General features: G+C 34.6%; 1 protein-coding gene across 10 annotated transcripts in view; it reads left to right on the forward strand.

The window, feature by feature from the left end:
* TCF12 (transcription factor 12) overlaps positions 1 to 21,293 on the forward strand; it is a 366,824-nt gene that overhangs the window by 337,294 nt on the left and 8,237 nt on the right. For 7 of the 10 annotated variants that reach the window (XM_037053967.1, XM_037053964.1, XM_037053965.1 and 4 more), the window contains 6 exons: positions 3,488 to 3,561; positions 4,551 to 4,622; positions 5,360 to 5,566; positions 14,070 to 14,184; positions 15,077 to 15,239; positions 19,469 to 19,701. In XM_037053967.1, the coding sequence (XP_036909862.1) occupies positions 3,488 to 3,561; positions 4,551 to 4,622; positions 5,360 to 5,566; positions 14,070 to 14,184; positions 15,077 to 15,239; positions 19,469 to 19,701 (864 nt within the window). The remainder of the gene's footprint in view (positions 1 to 3,487; positions 3,562 to 4,550; positions 4,623 to 5,359; positions 5,567 to 14,069; positions 14,185 to 15,076; positions 15,240 to 19,468; positions 19,702 to 21,293) is intronic. The other 3 variants (XM_037053968.1, XM_037053973.1, XM_037053971.1) reach the window with 1 other exon arrangement.

Here is a 21,293-nt window from a genome sequence, read left to right on the forward strand (position 1 = left end):
ACCTCATTGATTGACCTTGGAAGACAGATTAAAAACAAAACAAAAGTGTGTGCTTGTTTTATAGTCAGGATTTATAAAATTAATTAGTATTACAGATCAATGAGAATGAAGTTCCACTAATTCCCAGTATCCACTAAAATTTTACGTTCCTCTTGGAGTTTTTCCAGGCATAGGATTGACTTCTGGTGAACTAACTCCAACTATCCAGCCATCCTCTTTGTGACGAGTAGCATGAATTTTTGAAATAACCAAGTGGGGTGCAAGGAGCTCTCTCTATGAAATATAACTTGGCACTTATATGACATTCCAAGGTCATATCAATGATTTAGCCATGTTAGTATTTTATTTTAACCAAGTAAGTCATAGTGGGTAGCCCTGTCTATAATAAAAACAAAATAGGTTTGAGTGTATGTATACTTTTCCAGTATAATGAATTGCACTTTAGAGATGGACCTTAGCATAGTTTCTTCATATAACTATCAAAAAATAATGAATTTAGTTGATTTCTTATCTAATTCAGTACATACCTCTTATTGTTCAACACAAACTAGTGAAGAAACACAAAAATTACATGTAAATAAACCCACAAAAATTGCATGTTTACCAAAACAGATGTTCTAACAATTCTGAGGTGTTTAACATAAAACTATAATATTTCACACAAATTAAAAAACTTGATGAGGATCTGTCACTAGCTAATCACTCATATCAGGAAAGATGAAGCAAAATGATTGAAAAATAAATATTGTAAACATGAAGAGAAACTTTTTGAAATAGTTTAGGTTTTTTTCAAAATAGATTATTATTAACCTCTTCTTTACCTAAAAATTCATAATCGTATATAAGTGCTTTGACACTAATGCACTGAAGTCAGTAATAGAAGTTGGCTGGGGCCCTGGCTGGTGTGGCTCAGTGGATTGAGTGCTGGCCTGTGAACCAAAGGATTGCTGGTTTAGTTCCTAGTCTGAGCACATGCCTGGGTTGCAAACCAATTCCCTGTAGGGGGAGCATAAGAGGCGACCGTAATCTGATTTTTCTCTCCCTCTCTTCCTCCCTCTCTCCCCTAAAAATAAAATATAAATAAATAAATAAATAAATAAATATAAAATCCCTAAAAATAAATGAATAAAAATAAATATAAATAAATAAAAATTTATTTCTAAAAATAAATTAATAAAAATAAATAAATAAAATAAAAATAAATAAATAAAATCTTTAAAAAAGAAAAAATTTGACTGGTTGATATTTTACAAATTCTTCGTATAGTCAGTTACTGGATTTTTCTGGTTGCTAAGTTCTACTTGTTGATTATAAAATTAGTCTATAAGCTGGGTTTTTTTTTTAAATATTTTATTTATTTATCTTTAGAGGGGAAGGGAAGGAGAGAGGAAGGAAACATCAATGTATGGTTGCTTCTCATGCATCCCCTGCAGGGAACTGGCTCCTGCCGGAAACTGGCCTGCAACCCAAGCATGTGCCCTGACTGGGAATCGAACCGCGATCTTCTGGTTCGCAGGCCCACGCTCAATCCACTGAGCTACACCAGCCAGGGCTTATAAGCTGTTTTAATGAGCAATTTTAGAGTGTCCTTAATTTGTGTAGTTGAATTATGATTACTTTGTATGTCTAGTAGGATGCCTTTATTGGTCATCAAAATAATTTATAATTTGCTTACAAGTAAAAAAAAGGTTCGCTGATGAAGTATATAACATATACCTTTTTCTTACAATTTTAGAACTTAAGAGTTTTCTGTATGATCACAACAGTACATATAATCAATTGTGAAATATAATCAGGTTATCAAGAATCAACGTATCCAGCCTGACTGCTGTATCTGGCTCAGCATCGGCCTAAACAGAGAGATCCCCAGTTCAATTCCAGGTCAAGGCACATGCCAGGGTTGTGGGCCAGGTCCCTGGTTGGGGGCATGCAAGAGGCAACTGATCAATATTTCTCACAGTGATGTTTCTCTACCTCTCTCCCTTACCCTCTCTAAAATTAAATAAGTGAATTTTTTAAAAAGAATCTCTGAATTCAACATTTCAACTAGCAAAAATACATGTAATTGATGGTAATACAATTACTGTGTTATTCAGCTAAGTTGAACTTAACAGTTTCACTTTACCATAAGTTTTCAGTTTCCTGAAGCGTGTCAGATTAACCTGCAACAATGGATTCCAGTAGAATAGTTAATTTAGCAATAAAAGAGACAAATTAAGTAAACCTTTAACTTTGACAGCTTCAAGTTTCATATATAATTTGAGCCTTCGCTGAAGCTTTTATTAAGAACTATAATATATAATTGTTTTCTATAAATAACTGATTTTCAAATGCACTACTGTGAAATAGTTAAGATTTTTGATCAGTTGTTCTTTTTCCTTTTAAGGCTATTTGGCAAGTCCATTAAAACCCTGTGTTCTCAACCCATGGATAAATTAATCCCTTTATACTTCTTATGTTTTTTCCCTTTTTATTCTTTCTACACTGAACTCATATCCTTTCTTTTTTAATTTTGCCTTCATTTTTTCTTATATTGGTACTTTTCTAAAATTAAAGAATAAACAAAATGTAACAATTTTTACAATGATAACTTCCAAATTAAATAGTATGCTGTGGTATAAATTATGTTGGGGGAAAATTTTAAAGATTATATATTTATTTTTAGAGAGAAAGAGAGGCAGAAAAATACTGATGGCCCGCAACCCAGGCATGTGCCCTGGCTGAGAATTAGACCAGTAATCTTTCAGTTTGCTGGTCAGTACCCAGCCTACTGAGCCACACCATTAAGGGCTGTTGGAAAAATTTTTAACAGGTAATCTTAAATGTATTTGCAGTTCTTTCAAAGTGGTGCATTTGTGCATTACTAAAGGCACTAGTTAATCTGACTCTTTAGAAAGCAATTTAACTTTATGAATTAAGGATCATAAATACATTCGTGCTTTTTAAGCTAGAATGCTACTTATATTCAAGGTATGTTCCCCATTTACCATTCATAACATAATAATCATTACTATTCATAATAGCCAATTGAAAGCAACCAAAATGTCCAGCAGCAAGGTAAGGGTGATCAAGCAAACTGTGGTGAGAATCAGATGCATATTAATGTAGTTGGTCATTAATAGCATTATTTTAAAGACTATATAAAACCATAGATGGTACAGAATTTTAAATTATGTATACTTTAAGTAGGTTTTCTGAAGATATGTGTGCTTATTCATTGTCTAAAGAATGTACAAACATAAAAAGTAGTTATGTTTTAAAGTATAGTTTCTTTTCTCTGTTTTCTCAACTTCCCTACACTGTTGTATTAATGAAAAATATTTTTTTAATGCATTGGGCTTATAAGAAGCCAATGCTATGCTGACAGCCAAACAAAAATTTTCATGTAATTTTAAGTACAGGTAATGAATGTCTTTTCCTTCAGAACATTACGAAGAACACTGAGCTAACTAAGGTGTATGGGGTGCTTTGGGGTTTTGTTTTATAGGTACCAGTCAGTGGCCCAGACCTGGAGGTCAAGCTCCTTCATCTCCAAGCTATGAAAACTCACTTCACTCCCTGGTAAGGGCCTCTTAGAAACACATAGGTTGCTTTCATTTGATAGTATGCAGTTCATTTGTTTTCTTTCAGTAAATCTTGAGTAACAATGAAAAGACAGTAGGATAGCATTGCACATGAATTCTTTGTTAACAAGTGGCCTGGTTTAGTTGAACAATATAAGACTTTGGGTGTGCCTTTGCCATCTGTTCTTTGGGACATCAAGCTTCTGGTCTAAGGACAGCTGGTGTTAAAATTGGTATGAGATTTTTGTTTCTTTGAAAAATCTAGGGCATAATTTTTCTATACTTTTGTATTTATATATAAGAGGAAACTTAAAAAAAAACACAGACCAAATTAAAAGCAAGAAAACTAGTCCAGCAATGGAAAATGGTTGCATTTTATTCTTTCTCATATGATGTATAATTTATTACATTTCCATTAAAAGTTTAAAATGTAATAGCAGTCACTTTAGTCATGAAGATTATTCTTATTATTTTTTAAAAGAATGTGTAAATTATACAAGCAAGAATGTTATTTAACAAACAAGGCAGTGGAATAAAGGAGCCTGTCTAGGTATTGAGCATGAAAAATTTGTGGTTGAATGTTAACTACTGTTGCTTTTCTGTGCTTACCACAGAATTGCAAACTATTATAAAAACAAAATACAGATGACTTGATGTAATGCCAAGTCATGCTATCATTCAGTAATTCCAGGTTACAAATAAAAAAGTTACTTTTCTGTGACTAACAGAATATATTAAATTAGAGGAAAGTTTTCTTCCCACATATTTTGCAAGCACATATAAGCAATTTGTGCTATTTAGATGCTAACCTTATAACTTTGCTATTAAATTTCAGCCTTCTCATACCTTAATACAAGTAGATCTCACAGGTCTCTGCGTTAACTTTACTAACATGTTATGCAGACATGCACATCAGCTATTTCCTCATCTCTTTTGGAGTTAATCTTAACCTGTGCTTTGCCTCCTGTTCTGTCTTGACTTTGCCAGAAAAATCGAGTTGAGCAGCAACTTCACGAGCATTTGCAAGATGCAATGTCCTTCTTAAAGGATGTCTGTGAGGTACTATTTCTTTTAGATGGTGCCTTTTTTCTGTTTCATTTCATTATAATTCCTATTATCCATTTAGAATCTTCAAGCCTGTACAGACTCCAAAGTCTTTTAAAACCAAACAATGACTATTTTCATTTTTGTAGGCGTGTTTTAAGAATAGACTTTTGTTCTCTTATGTTGTCGAGAATGATTTTTTTAAAGAGCTCTACTGGCATGTGCTTTTGATTTTAAAAATTCTAATATGTTTGTGTATGGGGCATGTGTGTATCCATAGACAGTATCATTTCCTCAGTTTTATGAAAAAGGATATTTGAATGTGTTCACTATTTCAGATAGGTATGCTTTATTCACTTAAAATTACAAACTTAAACTTAATAGACTTGAGGATGTGTCCCCAAGTTGCCCTTATTTCAAAGATCGGTATTAAAGTACAGGTTATCTTCTTTTATCAGCTATAACTGAGTAACAGATACAGTAGTACCAGTAGCATTCATCTTTCATAAACTAGAAGAAGTAACCTCATGGTAGATTGGTAAATTGATGAAACAGCAATTTGTTTCTGAAGCTTTGTCATTTTAGACTGTTCTACTTTTTTTGTTGATTTGTAGAGCAGGTAGTCACTTTTGAAGCTACTTGATACTGCAGTTTATTTTCTGTATTCCATGTATTCCAAAGTAGGAAACAGGAGTTTAATGAATTTAACAGTTACCAGAGGTAACCTCCATGTCTTCTTTTAATCACTCCAGCAATCTCGAATGGAGGATCGTTTAGACAGACTGGATGATGCTATCCATGTGCTGCGGAATCATGCTGTGGGACCTTCCACCAGTTTGCCTGCTGGTCACAGTGATATACATAGTTTATTGGGACCATCCCACAATGCACCAATTGGAAGCCTCAGTTCAAACTATGGTGGATCAAGCCTTGTTCCAAGCAGTCGATCTGCTTCAATGGTAAAATAGTGCTCAATTTTTATAACTTTTACTTATTTTTTTAAGATTTTATGTATTTATCTTTAGAGGGGAAGGGAAGGAGAGAATTAGCAATGTACGGTTGCCTCTCGTGAGTCCCCTGCCGAGAACTGGCCTGCAACCCAGGCATGTGCCCTGACTGGGAATCGAACCCCGATCATGTGGTTCGTAGGCCTGTGCTCAAGTCCACTGAGCTACACCAGCCAGGCATTTTTTATAACTTTTAAAGCCTAATGCCGTAAATGTTTTTCATGAAATATTTGGGGAAGAGGAGCCTTCTTTTTGTGGAGAAGTAGAGTGGCTTTTTTAAGAATTTCCTCTACTGTCCTAGACAGGGTTATTGGCTGACCACTGGCCCTTAAAATCCTACTATTATCATGGGCAAAAAGCAGGAACTTTCTATGAGATCATTTTAGCTTAAACTTGGATTTTTTCTAGGTGCATAGTAATTGGCAGAACAGTTTTTGCTTTGAGAAAGTGTGCAGGAAGTCTGAATAGCAAAAGCAGTAAAGCAAAACTGGATTGTAAGGGTTCTCAGCCTTCAATAACAGAAGAAATGTGAAATTATTTGTACAGGTCCATATTTAAGCTTTATTCACAAAGAGAAAATGTGGGGGTAATTTTAAGAATGGCTGTAATTTAAGTGACAATGAAAGGAAACAATTTTAGATTAATCCCTAAAGAGAATAAAATAATTCAATCCATCTTTTAAAAAACATGGTAATTCTTTAGAGGGGAAAAAAGTAAAATTCTGTAGCTATGCACAGCAAAAATTTTATGTCAAATGTCTTACATTATTTTTTATACAAATTATCTTTTAAAGGAATGAAGCACCTTTTGAACCTGCTGTGTAACTGATACCATGTGTTTGCATGTTTATGGCATGGTCTTGCATATTGTGAAATATTCTCCCATGAAACATTTTTAGCTATAAGCCATGTGATCAAGGCTAAACTCACCTGTCATCAAAATAATTAGGTGCCCCAAATGCTGAAAGCCAGTGTTCTGTAAGATAGGATTGGTTCCAGATTTTCATATTCACATGTCAGACAGCCATTTATACTCATTTCTTTAAAGATTTTCTTTATGTGTTTTTTTAGAGAGAGGAGAAGGGAGGGAGAGAAACATTGATGTGCTAGAGATACATCGATTGGTTGCCTCTTGCACACTCCCAACTGGGGACCTGGCCTGCCACGCAGGGAATCAAACCAGCAACCCTTTGGTTCACAGGCTGGCACTCAGTCCACTGAGCCACACCAGCCAGGGCATTTACTCATTTTGGAGTACTTGAAGTAAACATCACACAAGGCAGCCTGGCCTAAGAAAAGTGTTTTCAGTAACATGGGTACACTAGATGTATACATATCTTAACAGTCAGTTTTGGGGTGTTTTTTAATGTCAAGAAATCTTGGAATTCAATTTCCTCTAAAATTAGTTTTTTTACCAGCTTTGGATATGAGTCAGGATTTTTCAAAATTCATTTCTTCAAAGCCATCTAGAAACTTAGTACATTTTAAAAGGAGATGTAGAGAAGAAAATTGTTTCACTAGATATTGCCCTGAAGCTTTTAACTAAGAAAGTAGTTCATGTGTATCCTCTAGGAATTTGTTGCTTACTTCAGAGCATAAACAAAAGGGCTACCAGAGAGAGATATTCTTTCAAAATGAAAAATTCAAAATCAAGAAAAAGTCTTCAGAGCATGAGATGAGTCTGGCTTAGTCTGAGCAGCAGCATCAATGCCACAGCAAATAAGCCATGATACTGCTCAGTGTGCCTATCCAGGTCTTCAGTGCTGCTTATAACTCTGAGAGAACCCAGAGCTGTTGAAAATGTGCTAGACGTCATCTGCTATACGCACCCCATTCAGATACAATCACTAGTAAAAGTGGAGATTTAGACATTACTCCCAGGCTTACCCTGAAATATATAAAGTTTTTAGTGACAAAATCTGACGTTGTCAGTTGAGTCAGTATTCATCTTCTGCCCTTCTGAAATGAATTTTTTTTAGTCCTCACCTGAGGAAATTTTTTCATTGCTTTTAGAGAGAAAGGAAACGTTGATTGGTTGCTTCCCATATGTGCCCCAACTGGGGATAGAACCCACAATAACCTCTCAGTTTACAGGATGATACTCTAAAGAACTGAGCCACAGTGGCCAGGGCTTAAATGAATTTTTTTAGCTGTGAGTCCTCAGTTCTGAGTTTCAGCAAAAAGACCAAAGGATGGAATGAAATGACAAACACAGTCAGCCAGTGACTCCTCCCAGCTAAGTTTTTGGCACACTGTTGAGAAAGACTCTTATCCCAGTATCTCTGTCCATGTCTGGGGATTTCCACTAGTACCCACCTGTATTGAATCAGCTCTTCATATTCATGAAAGTTGCGCATGATTTGGGGGTACATAGTATTGTAACTATTGCCTGCCGTCTCCAAGACTCCTTTTATTTATCCCTTCTCATTTCTGTGTGATATTTCTGTGTGAAATATCTGTGTGATATTTCTGTATATCTGTATATTGTACAGAAATGAGAAGGGATAAATACCCTCATATATTGTAACTAATCATAACTAAGAAATGACACAATTTTACATTCTGGATTACTTTTTCTTTTTTGTCTAGTTTAACTTTCTGGTCGAACGTAAATTAGTATTTGTTTTAGAATCCTGAAAGTTAAGGTCAGTTGGCCAGAATTACAAAGTAACCATGGAAGTACCAGTTTATCAGCAGTTCTATATAACCCATAGAATTTGTGAGGTCTGCTTCTCAAAAATATTTAATTTTCATCATTCTGTTTTCTGCAGAGAATAGAATTATTCTAATGAGCATAAATACTATTTCAGTAACTCCACAGAACATTCAGGCAATATTTTTGTTTTAATGGATTTTTGTTCTAATGGGCATTTGCTATAAATCACCATCCTAATTGCAGGTTTTAAGTATGATACTGCTTTTTCTCCCAGAATTTAGAAGAGTCAACATACTTTTTTCTGTAAAAGGTCTGATAGTGAATATTTTCAGCTTTGTAGACAATCTGGTCTCTGTTGCAGCTACTTCATTTGTTTCATTATAACATGAAAATGTAGCCTTAGATATGAAAACAAATGGGTGTGACTGTGATTCAATAAAACTTTATTTACAAAGAAGGGTTCTTTTATTTGTAAAACAGACCAGACTTGACCCAGAGGCCATACTTTCCCACTATCTGATGTAGAATATAAATTAGCTTCCCAGTGCAGGAACCAAGGGTTAACAAATATCTTTCTTTTGTTGGGGGGGTGGGGGTGGGAGCCTCTAACTTTTTGCACATTTCTTTTAATGACTAGTTTGGGAATTTTGTTGAAGCAGAATATTTAAGGTGAGCCAGAATGTACCGATGGTGGAAAAGTAAGAGTTGATAGCAGGATAAAAGTGGTACAGGGAGCTTAGCAATGCTATCAAGATTACTTGTGATATAAAAACTACATGGGCAGCTTAACCAGCCAATATAATGCCCTTGGTCAAGGATATAGCTTTGTTGCTTAGAAACTTTCTTTACATTGCCTTTATAACAAGATTGTGCCAGTAGTATCATCCACAGCTGATAATATTGATTTGTAGGAGATTAGTCTTATATTATAAAAGAAATAATTGTCTGTTTTTTTTTTCAGTTGTTCCAGAAAAAGATTTTTATATTTCACACCAAGGAGATAAGACTACCACCTGACAAAAATATATGTTAATAGGAGTCAGTGTCAAAAACCTTGACTGTTGTTTCTTTAAATTGAATAGATTTGACTGTATCAAAGTTTAGAATTAAATAAGGTTTCAACCACAGAAAGCTTTTAACATACTTTAGCTATCTAATATACACAAAAATGAAATTTTCTGAAAGATTGGTATACTGGAAAAACAAACTAGAAAAGGGTATAATTAGTATAACCAGCCTGGCATAGTATTAATATTTACTCATATTTTTAATGGGGTTTAACATTTCATTTACTTAATTTCCTACTTCTTTTAAATATTTTTTATGATTTCTCCATATTTGTTTAATGTAAATGTAGAACTTAAGACTTTTCATCAGATACTCTTCTTGGGGTGTAATTGATATATCATTTAAATTTTAAGGCACAAAATCCGGGTTTTTAGAACTATTAACATGTCAGCATTGGACGTCAGTTTTGCTTCCATTTACTTCATGTAAGAATAAAGTCTTGCAATAAATTGCTGACAGGGAAAAGTACTTAAGTAGAAAACTAAAAAGGAATAGAGTTGTTAATTTCATCTGGCCATTACAAGAAGGCTTCTGCAGTATAAGGTTATTATACATCCCATCTCTATGTGGCTGTAACACCTAAAATGCTGGGGCCCGTTGAGATAGACCCATGTGCACGCTTTTATCTCTTAGCACAGAGTATCAGTCATTCCTCAGTGATTTTGACTTCAAACCAAGTTAGATTGGGAGCTTTTTGTATTAAAGAAGCTTGGTGCAAATCTTTAAAAGTTTATTATTTATGAAGTAGGATATAATTCTATCCATATTTGTTACAAGTCCTGGAGAAATTTAATCCAGGCATTTCTTTCCATCTTTCTTTTTTTTAATTGCTTGAGGGAGTTTTTTGTTGTTGTTTAAGCTGTAGTTGGAGATGAGTGGTATTATTGTATGAGAGCAGAGTAAATAATGTTAAGTTATGAAATTTAAAGCTACCATAATATTTAAAAATATAAATCATGTAATTGTAAGAGATTAAGATTAAGTTGTTAAAGACTAACAAGTGAATAGGGTAATATTTTATGTAAAATTAGTATTTTTGTCACTTATCAAAATAAATTTGGAATCATTTGAACCTTATACTTAGATATAGTATTTGATTTTATTAGTATAAACTGGTGTACTGTAAGAAATATTTGTCTAGATTACAACTGAATTGGAGGAGTTTATTTTAACTGTATTTTACTTTTACTAACCTATTTTTTCTTAAGTGAGCAATTTAAGATTTTTTATTTTTTTAAAACCACATTATAGTGCTTTTTAAGGATTTTGTTAACCAGTTTTTATTGTTCAGAATTGTTTAAAATGGCAGCACTTTTTTAAAGAAAATCATATAGGTTATATATTATGGAAATACTGTTTTAGGAACCAAAACAAATGGAATTCTGCCAAGTTTCTAGCTTAAAACCTCTCGTTAGGTAAAACAAAATGCATACAGTACATAAAGGTCCTTTAATCAGTCTGTAGATTAGTACTGATTAATTTCGGTCGTTAGTATTCAGTGAATAGTACAAATCGAACAAATTATTAGAATAGAATTCAGAATCAGAGTGGAATTCATACTGAGTACTTCTCAGTCTATTCCTTAATTCCTAAGATCTCTTATTCATCAATTAATTAGATTTAACATTTTTCTACCCTGGGTGCTAAAGCCATTGGCCAAATGAAATGGTAACAGGTTTCTTGAAGGCTGTTTCCGCAAAAGTAAGGCCATACACAGAATGTGAAGATTCAGAATTAAGATGATGTCATGTAATGCGATGGGCCTTTTATTCTGACATGGAGCTCTTTATAATAATTTTGAGCATAGCAGGCCAAAGGGTTTTTGCCTTCCCCTGCTACTTCCCTAGAAGCAGTCTGTCAGCTGTATGCTAACGAGGTGAACAATTAAACAGGGTCCTATCTGGCTGGCCTCACAGGCTCTGTGCTCAGACAAAGAACTGTTTATACACCTGTTCTATGTGTGTGGACAGAGCCATTTGAATGGGTAACTGCAGATTAAAGGGAGGACATGGGAGCCAAGGTGAGTAAGGGTTAAAGAGAACTAACTGTAAGAAAGAACTGTGAAAGTCAAATTCTCCAGAACACGTATGAGGGCCATTTACAAGGGGAAATCAAGTTACAAAGAAAAAGTTCCTGCTGCTAACTTCATTAACATGAAAAACTCCAGACTTCAAGGATTTTGCTAGCCTGAAGCCTATTTTTAGAGGTTTGATTTTTTCTTCTTGGAAGCCAATGATGTAGGTTGGTGTGAGGAAATAGTCTGTAGTATTCCATAGAGACAAAAATATTTGCTGGCATTTATATCCCAAAACAAATCGAGCAACCTTTCTGGTTTTCCTTCAGGGAAATGATCCTTTGTCTGCCAAGCCTTTCATCAAAAAGGAGGTGACAGAACATTTTAATAGTAGCAATTCAAAAAATTAAATAATTATTTATACTAAAGAAATGAAAAGGAATAAAATTTAGCAGATGCACCGTAACTTTTCACTCAAACGAGTGAAAATTTGTTACTGTCCAATGATTTTTGTCTTACAGAGCTGTAAAATGTTTCACATGGAGTAAATACACAGCTGTATGTTTCTTTTTTTCAATTTTAAAAGTTATTTCCTTTTAAATTACTTGGTATAATAGCTCCAAATACTAAGGTAATAGCAGAATTAGCACATATTACCAAAGATCACAGAAAGTTTTGAGATTATTACAAACACAAACATAGAGATCTTAGCTTGTACTTTTTCCTGTAATGATTTCTTCAGCAAGTCAAAATTGTTTTAGTGATATTTTATCTTTAGAATAGGCCTGTAAGGTTCCAAAGAATTTGTTGCTATGTGTTACATTTATATCACATTTGTTTTTATAAAATGGGATTTTTGAACTGACCTTCCTCTTAGATCATTGAGCAGTTCATAGCTAACAAGAAAGCACCCTATGGATTAAGAATGAACATGACTGGGATGCCCTGGAAACAGAATATTATGAAATATTATTAAAATAATTTTCTCTCAAATATAATTTTCACAACCCTCTCTTGCTGGCTGTTAAGTTTAGTTCTTCAGATTTTTTTCAAGTGGTTTTATGGGGGAAAATTTTAAAGCTTAATGAAGATTTCAGTGGGAAGGAAACAAAAGTAGTTTCTGTGGTCCTTTCCCAAGTTTAAGATTTTATTATTGTAATACATAATGAAATAGTGTGGTTAAAAAAAGGATATAGTCATACTTGATCATCTAAAGGAGTAGTGACACAACTAATTCTTAGCAGTGACTAATCCTCAAATAACTTTAAAAGTTGTTGGATACATTAAAGGGTTTTTTTTAAACTATATTAAAGATAAGAATAAGGGTAGATAGCCCTAGCTAGTGTGGCTCAGTGGATTCAGTGCTGGCCTGTGAAACAAATGGTCACTGGTTCGATTCCCAGTCAGGGCACCTGCCTGGGTTGCAGGCCAGGTCCCCAGTGGGGTGGCATACGAGAGGCAACCACACATTGATGTTTCTCTTCCTCTCTCTCCCTTCCCTGTCTAAAAATAAATAAATTTAAAAAATTTTAAAGGATAGGGGTAGATAGAGAACAGATATTTCTTTAAAAGAGTGGTGGAAGACCTGGTATGTTCCAGTTAACTCCACTATCAAATGGTCTGCATTGTCTGAAACTTTGCTTAGATTTTTCTTGTTTAGCTCGTGAGAAACCAAATGATAAACTTGCATAGGGGTATTTATACCTCTGAGGGTAAAATTCATACAAAGTCATTAAAGATAAAGCTATATTAATTACTCAAGAGGGATTCAAAGCTCAGCAATTTACTGGGATTGAAAGATTTATTGAAAACACTGCTTCTCATGTATACCTCCAGGCAATAAAGCTCTTTAATTAAAGGCTTAATCTTCTAGTTGACACATCTGATACTGTTCTAATAGAGCTTCATTTATAACCAGTTTTTCTGAAAATACTGCAATAGCCAAACATTGGGTGGTGTTTGCATGCCTTAACTTCCCATTACAGGTTAGTTGTGACTTGTGTAAGTTTGATGAAAAATGAGTTTAAAAATATATGGCATTTTTGTTGCGTGGCAATGCTGAACTTCTGTTTTTATTTAAATTTTGTATTGCCTGTTGTTACTCTTTTAAAACTTTTGAGGGCAGTTAGAGAAAGAAAAAATAAGACACTATATGTGTGTGTGAGGAAAGGGCATGCCAAAGTATAGATAAATATTATTGCTTGGAATCTAATATTTTCTTAATTGCAGGTTCATGCATACTTTAATATATAAGGTTGGGCCAAAGTAGCTTCACAGTTTGTTCATGTGGAAAATAATACAATAACTAAAAAATAATATTACAAGAACAAACTTTCACATACTCACAACTGTATACCTACTTTTGCCCCACCCTATATTTAGATAGTATTTGGAATAGGTTTCAGATCAGTTCATATAGGGTTATTAATAGATCCTATAATATGTAGTACTTTATGGCTTCTGGAATGTTTTGTTGCTGTTAGCTCATCTGCTACAATTCTCTGTAGGATATTAAATTTGGAGGTTGGAATTTTGTTTATAATAAAACTACTTAAAATTTAAGCTACTATCAAGTCTTTTGAAATCAAAAATCAAAAAAGTGGCACTCAAAAAGAGTTGCTAAATTCAGATTACTATTGTTTTCTCTATTAAACCCAGTAAAAGAATATAAACAATTATTGCCCCTGAACTATCCTGACTTTTTTTTTTAAACTTTAGGTTGGAACTCATAGAGAAGACTCTGTCAGTCTCAATGGCAATCATTCAGTTTTGTCAAGTACAGTCACTGCTTCGAGCACAGACTTGAACCATAAAACACAAGAAAATTATAGAGGTAACTATATTGTTGTTTTTCAGCAATAATGCAGGCAGATACCATTTGGAACACTGTCACCTTTCTCATAGGCACATTGACATCTGTGAATCAGAAGTCATCTTAGGTGGGAGAATTCCAAAAAGTGGTGCTACTGCATGAGTGTAGAGGATGGGTATTTAGGGTTCCAGTCAGCCAATTGGCTGGGCAAATTGTAGATATTTGTGGATGGAACCACATGCAAACTGTTCTTCAGTTTTTACCTGTCATTTTCCTACATGCTCCTGCTTCTGTCATGTCTGTCTTCCTTAATCACTTCCCCTCATGACTGAGTCTTCATGGTCCCTAGAGGCAGTGAGAAAGATATCTGAGTATGTTGAGAGCTCTGAATGATGATAGCTGTTGTTTAGAAACAGTTCAGTTGTAGAAGCAGCTCTGTCAAAAAGCAAACTGATAAACATTATAAAAGAACTTAAGTACAAATATATAGCTAATATTAAGAATATCAAAGTAAAGTTCTCCCGGTTATATTTAACCATGATGCCTGTTTTACTGTTTTTATTAAGGAAAATGTTAAAGCTTATTTCCTTCACCTTGGCATAATCTTAGAAGTAATTTCTAAAAATCCATCAAGTTTCTCATAATTTGTTTATTTGTTACATAAATAGTGCCCGAAAGTGAGCATTAGAATGACCATCAAGGCCAGGCTTGCTCTTCTAAAGAAAGAGGCTTTAAAAGTCATTCTCTTAAGGTTTGTGGGCTTGCTTTATTGAGCCCTAAATAGGTTACTTTCCTACATCTTCAGATTCCCCTCTTGAGAACTAACGGTATTTACCATCTACAAAGCTTTTTATTATATTAGTTCTAATTCCTAAGTCTGGACATTTATTTTGTTTCTTTGCCTCTTTGTTAGGTGGCTTGCAAAGTCAGTCTGGAACTGTTGTTCCAACAGAAATCAAGACTGAAAACAAAGAGAAAGATGAAAACCTTCACGAACCTCCTTCATCAGATGACATGAAATCAGATGATGAATCCTCCCAAAAGGACATCAAGGTTTCATCGAGAGGCAGAACAAGGTATTTATTAGCATCCAGGTGTTAAATTTCACTCGTTTGTCATGGGCGGAAATACTTGGAAAATTGAAGGGTGTCATGCATTTATTGTCAGTTATATTGTAAATAGTGTGTTGAGACTTCATGTATGTTATCTCATTTAATTCTCACAGCATCCCTACAAGGGAACCATATGAAGCTGACTCAGAAATTATGTTTTACATTATACCACATTATTTTAGGGCCTACATATAAAAAAGAATTACATCTCTCCCCTCAGTGCTTACAGTCTGTAAGACAATTAGAGGACAAAATAGCTAAAACAAATTAAATTGTGCAGTATAGATATTTAGATACATTTCATCAAGAAGTACTTGAACATATTAATTTAAGGCTAAATATAACCAGGAGTTGGCAAATTTGCCCATGGGCCAAATCCAGCCCATTGCCTATTTTTGTAAATAAAGTGTTGTTGTGTTTTTTTAAATCCTTACCAGAAGACATATTTTTTCATTGCTTCTAGAGAGAGATAATGAGAGAGAGAGACATTGATATGAGAGAGAAACATCAATAAATTGCCTTTTCATACACACCCCAACCACGGACCAAACCCTCAACCTGGGTATGTGCCCTGACTGGGAATCAAACCTGCAACCTTTTGGTTTGCAGGACGATGTCCAACTGAGCCACACTGGCCAGGGCTATAAATAAAGTTTTATTGGAATACTTTCACACCTCATTTATTTACATATTGTCTATGGCTGCTTTTGTATTGCAGCAATAGCAGTTTTGAGTAGTTGCAGAAGAAACCAGATGACTCACAAAGCTGAAAATATGTATTATTTGGCCCTCTATAGAAAAACTTTGCCAACTTCTGGTTTGAACAGTGATTTGAGAAGAGTATGGAAAAGGAAGTACACCAGGTGGGCTGATGTTGTTGGGGAAGGTTTTCCAGAAATTGGACTTGACCCTGCTTTGAAGTATGGATATTAACACATAGTGTGTTAGTTTCAAGTGATTTCCATATTTTTCCCTCAGATTTTTCTTATATATTAAAACTTCTGGTATATTTGTGATCCATCCTATTTCTTCTTATATATCCACTTATAATATGTATGTATGACATAGAAGTATTTATTTTCTAAATATTGTTCCATGTTCCAGTGATTAAATTATGGCACAAAGGAGATTATAGTAAGTATGATAGATATAACTAAAAGGACCAGCATGGTCCTTCCTAGATTCACATACTTAAAAAGGTGTCCTTTTGCCTTTGACATTCTATTTTCAACACTTAAACATTTCTCTTGGAAAAAATTAAATCTGATGATACTAATGCTATTATTTTTTTAACTGATTTTTGGGAGGTGGGGGAAATGTTCATTCATTTTTGTTTTTATTTTTGGGGGGGTTGCCTCTTATTTTTTAACAAAATGTATTTATTTACTTATTGTTAAAGAGAGGGGAAGGGAGGGAGAAAGAGAGAGAGAAACATCAATGTATAGTTGCCTCTCATGTGGCCCCCACTGGTGACCCTTTGGTTCACAGCCTGTGCTCAATCCACTGAATTACACCGGCTGGGCTAATGCTCTTATTTTAATATGAATTGTACTCAGTTGTGCAGAGGCATGAGGAAGTGAAAACTGGGTCATGGAATCTATAGAGCACTTCTTTGAGGCATTTTAATTCTTTCATAGTTTTATTATTCAAATAGAATTTTAAGGAAAATAATTTGCATGTTTCCTCCTCATTCATAAAGGGCCAGATAAGTAAATATGTTCAGCTCTGTGGACCATATAGTCCCTTGAAACTACTCACCTCTGCCATTGTGTAGAAAAGCAGCCAAAGACGATATATAAACAGATGGGCTGGCTGTTCCAATAAAATTTTATTTACAAAATTAGGTAGCCAGCTCCTGAGTCATAGTTTACTGAACCCTGTTATATAGGTCATCAGAAATTGAGAAAGCAGTATAATCAGTTAATAATAATGATACTTAATAATAGTTAATAGATCAATAGCATGTCCTTTGGACGAAGGAAGGTTAACCTCGGTTTTGCTCATGGCTCCACCGTAACTTACCCAAGTGGTCTTCGACAGGTTGTTAGAGCTGTCTGAGCTCTGCTTTCTTTTTCTCTAGAAAGGACTTTCTGTTACAGAATTTTTGTGGGAATAAACTGAAAATGAAGCGCATGAAATCCTTTACACACTGTCTCACATGTAGTAAACACTCATTAAATACACTGTAGTTACTTTTATGACAATGGTAATGTTTTAGGTATGTGGTATAAGTTTGTTTCCATGGAGCACTGACCTGGGTTCTTGTTGTTACACTGTCACTAATTGGCTTTGTGATCCTAGGTAGGTCACTGATTTCTCTGGATCTTGCAGTGGTTTTCAGTCCTGCTGCACAGACTCCTGAAACATTTTAGAAAGACAGGTGACAGGCCCTCAACCCAACTTCACTAAATCAGTAACTCTGGTAGTGGACCTTTGAAAGCTGTATTTTTTTCAATGTTCCTGGAGATTCTGATAAGTGGCCACATTTGAAAATCTTTGGGCTAGATGATATGTAAAGGTCCCTTTATAGTCCAAGAACTAGTGATTCCCTATTACCAGAAGAATACTTTTATGTAATTCTTGGCAATTAGCTTGTAAGAATCTGTTGTGTACTTCTTTCTTACACCTTTCAAGGCATTAGAAAAGAGGTGAAAACATCTGTCCTTTGTACACATCATTTTAAGGTTATGAGAGGCTCTGCTCAATAATATATTTCTGTAATATAAATAGAATTTTTAAAAATTTATTCTAAAGCATCTCCCTCAATTTTTTAAATTTCTTAATGCATTTCATTACAGAAAGTTGGAAAAATATAGAAAAGTATACACAAAAATCATACACACGAAAAACCTGCTACTTTTTAGTGGTTAACTACTGTCTTCTTTTTCTACATATATAGTTTAAATTTTAATTGCACTGGCTGTAATTTTTATAATTTCAACATTTTATTTAACAATGTATTTTTAACATTTTCATCTATTCCTGAGTGTTTTCTGCAAAATGGAAGAATATTTCTACCACTCCCCCAAAATTTCCATATACTCCTTTGTAATCAGTACCTTCTCCCATCCCCGGGCAACCAGTGATCTGCTTTCCATTACCATAGTTTTGTTTTTTCTAAAATTTCGTGTAAATGGAATCATACAGTATGTAATCTTTTGTGTCTGATATCTTTTACTTAATGTAATCTGCATCTTGATTTTTCTAGAGGCTGCATAGTAGACCATTATCTGGATGTACTGTGATTTTTCTAACCCATGTCCTGTTACTAGCATCCAGTGTGTTCTAATGTAATAGTTCTTTACGTAAATTTCTGTGTACATCTCTTAATTATATTTATAGAATGAATTTCTAAAAGTTGGAATTGCTGATTTAAGAGGTAATGAACATTTTAAGGCTTTGAATTTATTTTGCCAATTTATCCTTCAAAAAAATTGTCCCAGTTCACCCATGTTTTTCATCACTGATGAAAATATTTCTCTCTGGAACAAAAAATAATCATTTTCTGAGATAGTTCTCTCTCTCTGTGTCTTTAAGCTTTTCTTTTTTCTTCATCAAGTGACTGCTGGCATATATTTAAGAGCATAGATAGGTTAAGCAAATTAATACCTTAGTGTACTAGGAACGTGCCTTCCAAATTTTAATGCACATATGAATGAGCTGGTGATTTGGTTAAAATGCAGCTCCTGACTTAGTAGGTTTGCAATAGATCCTGAGATTCTGTGTTTTTAATAAGCTCCCAGTAATGCTGATCACATTTCAAATAGCTAAGTGCCTAGAATATTATATAGTTGTTGAAATTATGTTTATGTAGAGTTTCACTAGCATGGAGAAGTCTTCATGCTGTAATATACAGTGAAAATGCATTTTTAATGTACAGGGTGGGATAAAAGTAAGATTACAATTCATATGGAAAATAATATAATAATGAAAATACATGTACTTTGCATACTCACAACTATAAACTTACTTTTACCACACCATGTGTCTGGTATAATTTCAGTTATGTGGCTATATATGTGTATTGAAGAAAGACTGGGAAGAAAATAAACATTCATGTAAAGGGTAGCTTTTACTTCTATTTGGTAAAGTTTGTAGGTAATTTTCATATCCATCTTTATACTTCATAATTCAGTAAACAGATCTACATTTTATAGGAAACCTAAAGCACATTGTTGTTACTTCATTTCCAGCAGTACTAATGAAGATGAGGATTTGAACCCAGAACAGAAAATAGAAAGGGAGAAGGAAAGGCGGATGGCTAACAATGCCAGAGAACGCTTGCGTGTGCGGGATATTAATGAGGCATTCAAAGAGCTGGGTCGAATGTGTCAGCTCCATTTAAAAAGTGAAAAACCCCAAACAAAACTCCTTATTCTTCATCAGGCCGTGGCAGTCATCCTTAGTCTAGAACAGCAAGTCAGAGGTAAGTAGGTTCAGCAAAGGTACGTAATTGTTATGCCTCAGTTGGGCAGACATTTCTGTTTCCACTCACTATTCTGCTTGTGCAAATTTTTTGCGAGTTCAACTAGTATTTCTACCACTGCATCATCTAGATTACGTTTTCCTGCTAGTTCTCTCACCTCCGTCTCACTGAATTGGTATCTGTAGGCTCAGTGCTTTGCAGAAACCAGAAGGGAATAATCCTGTATGTAACAATGCAGAGAACATCCAGCTTCTGTGTGCTCAGCATTAATGCTCTGTGCCTAGGTGTTCTTGTTGACTCTGATTTCCCATGCTGTTGAATTTACCTGTCCTCCTCCTGTTCCTTCCTGTCTTTCCTACCTCTTTGTGCTCAGTTTCTTCCCTGCTTTTGCCCTGGGGTATCTACTTGGTTGTAGAGCTTAATAGGCTGTCTGGACATGGTCCCTCCTTGCTTTGCCTCATACAGTCCTTTCTACCCATGTCAATAATGCGTCAGGACTTTTTTAAATTTTTATCTTCACCTGAGGACATGCTTATTGATTTTAGAGAAAGGGGAAGGGAGTGAGAGAAGCATTGATCAGTTGCCTCTCATATGTGCCCTGACCAGGAATTGAACTCTTGACTTTTCCGTTTGTGGGGTGACGCTCTAACCAACAGAGCCACACTGGCCAGGGTGATATGAGGACTTCTTTGCTGATCCCTGATCAGTAATGCCATGGTCTTCTTGGTATGTGCTATCATACCTGTAGACCCCTAAGGGCAAAAGTGTGATTTGTATAGGCTCATCCACTACTGACCCAGACAAGTCCCTGAGCTGTGCAACTTTTCAAGAAGTTTGAAAGAATCTTGAAGATGCTTCGAAACTTCATTTTTTAAACAAGTATTTATGGCTCTGTCCCAAGCAGCTATGTGCTAGACCCTGAGTTATCAATAAATACAAGCCCTTGAAAAGTTCTACCATTGAGCTTGCTTTTTTACATATTACTTGTATACCTTTTTATTCAAAGTTATGAATACCTCATTCTAAGCCTTTATGCAAACAATTTATAGATGTGACTTTGGTTTCAGACCCTGCCTCTAGACTCTCTTTATTGAAAGAAATTGCCTGCCTTATATATCAGGTATTTATGTAATACTTTATTTAAAGAAAGTAGGAAAAGAAAAAAGGATTAAAGTAGACAGGTGCTGGAAAACTATAACCAGCGACCATCTGCATTGATTACAGGAAGATACTCTTTTTATTTTCTCAGAAAGCCAGAGTTAGAAAACTAGAACACATTTATGAAGAACATAAAAAAGTAATTAATTTATCCATCCTAACCATCTTCTTCTCTCCAATATATTCAGTGAATAAAAATGATGACTAGGTGATTTTGTGCATAACCAAGTTACTACTAAAGCTGGATCCTTTCTCCTGTTGTGTTAGGACCCCCTAAATATCTGTAAAGGGTACCTGTTAATGAAACCTGATCTTCAAGGAGTTATAGACTACCTTTAGATATTCATAAACATTTTGATTGTTGCCTATTCGTCTGTGGCAAGAGCAGGTTCCTTGAACTGTCAGTGTGTCCTGTTCACTTTACCAAAGGTTTT

This window comes from Sturnira hondurensis, unplaced genomic scaffold (assembly GCF_014824575.4).
Source record: "Sturnira hondurensis isolate 20B ecotype Veracruz unplaced genomic scaffold, ASM1482457v3 Scaffold0008196, whole genome shotgun sequence".
Classification (NCBI taxonomy): Eukaryota; Metazoa; Chordata; class Mammalia; order Chiroptera; family Phyllostomidae; genus Sturnira; species Sturnira hondurensis.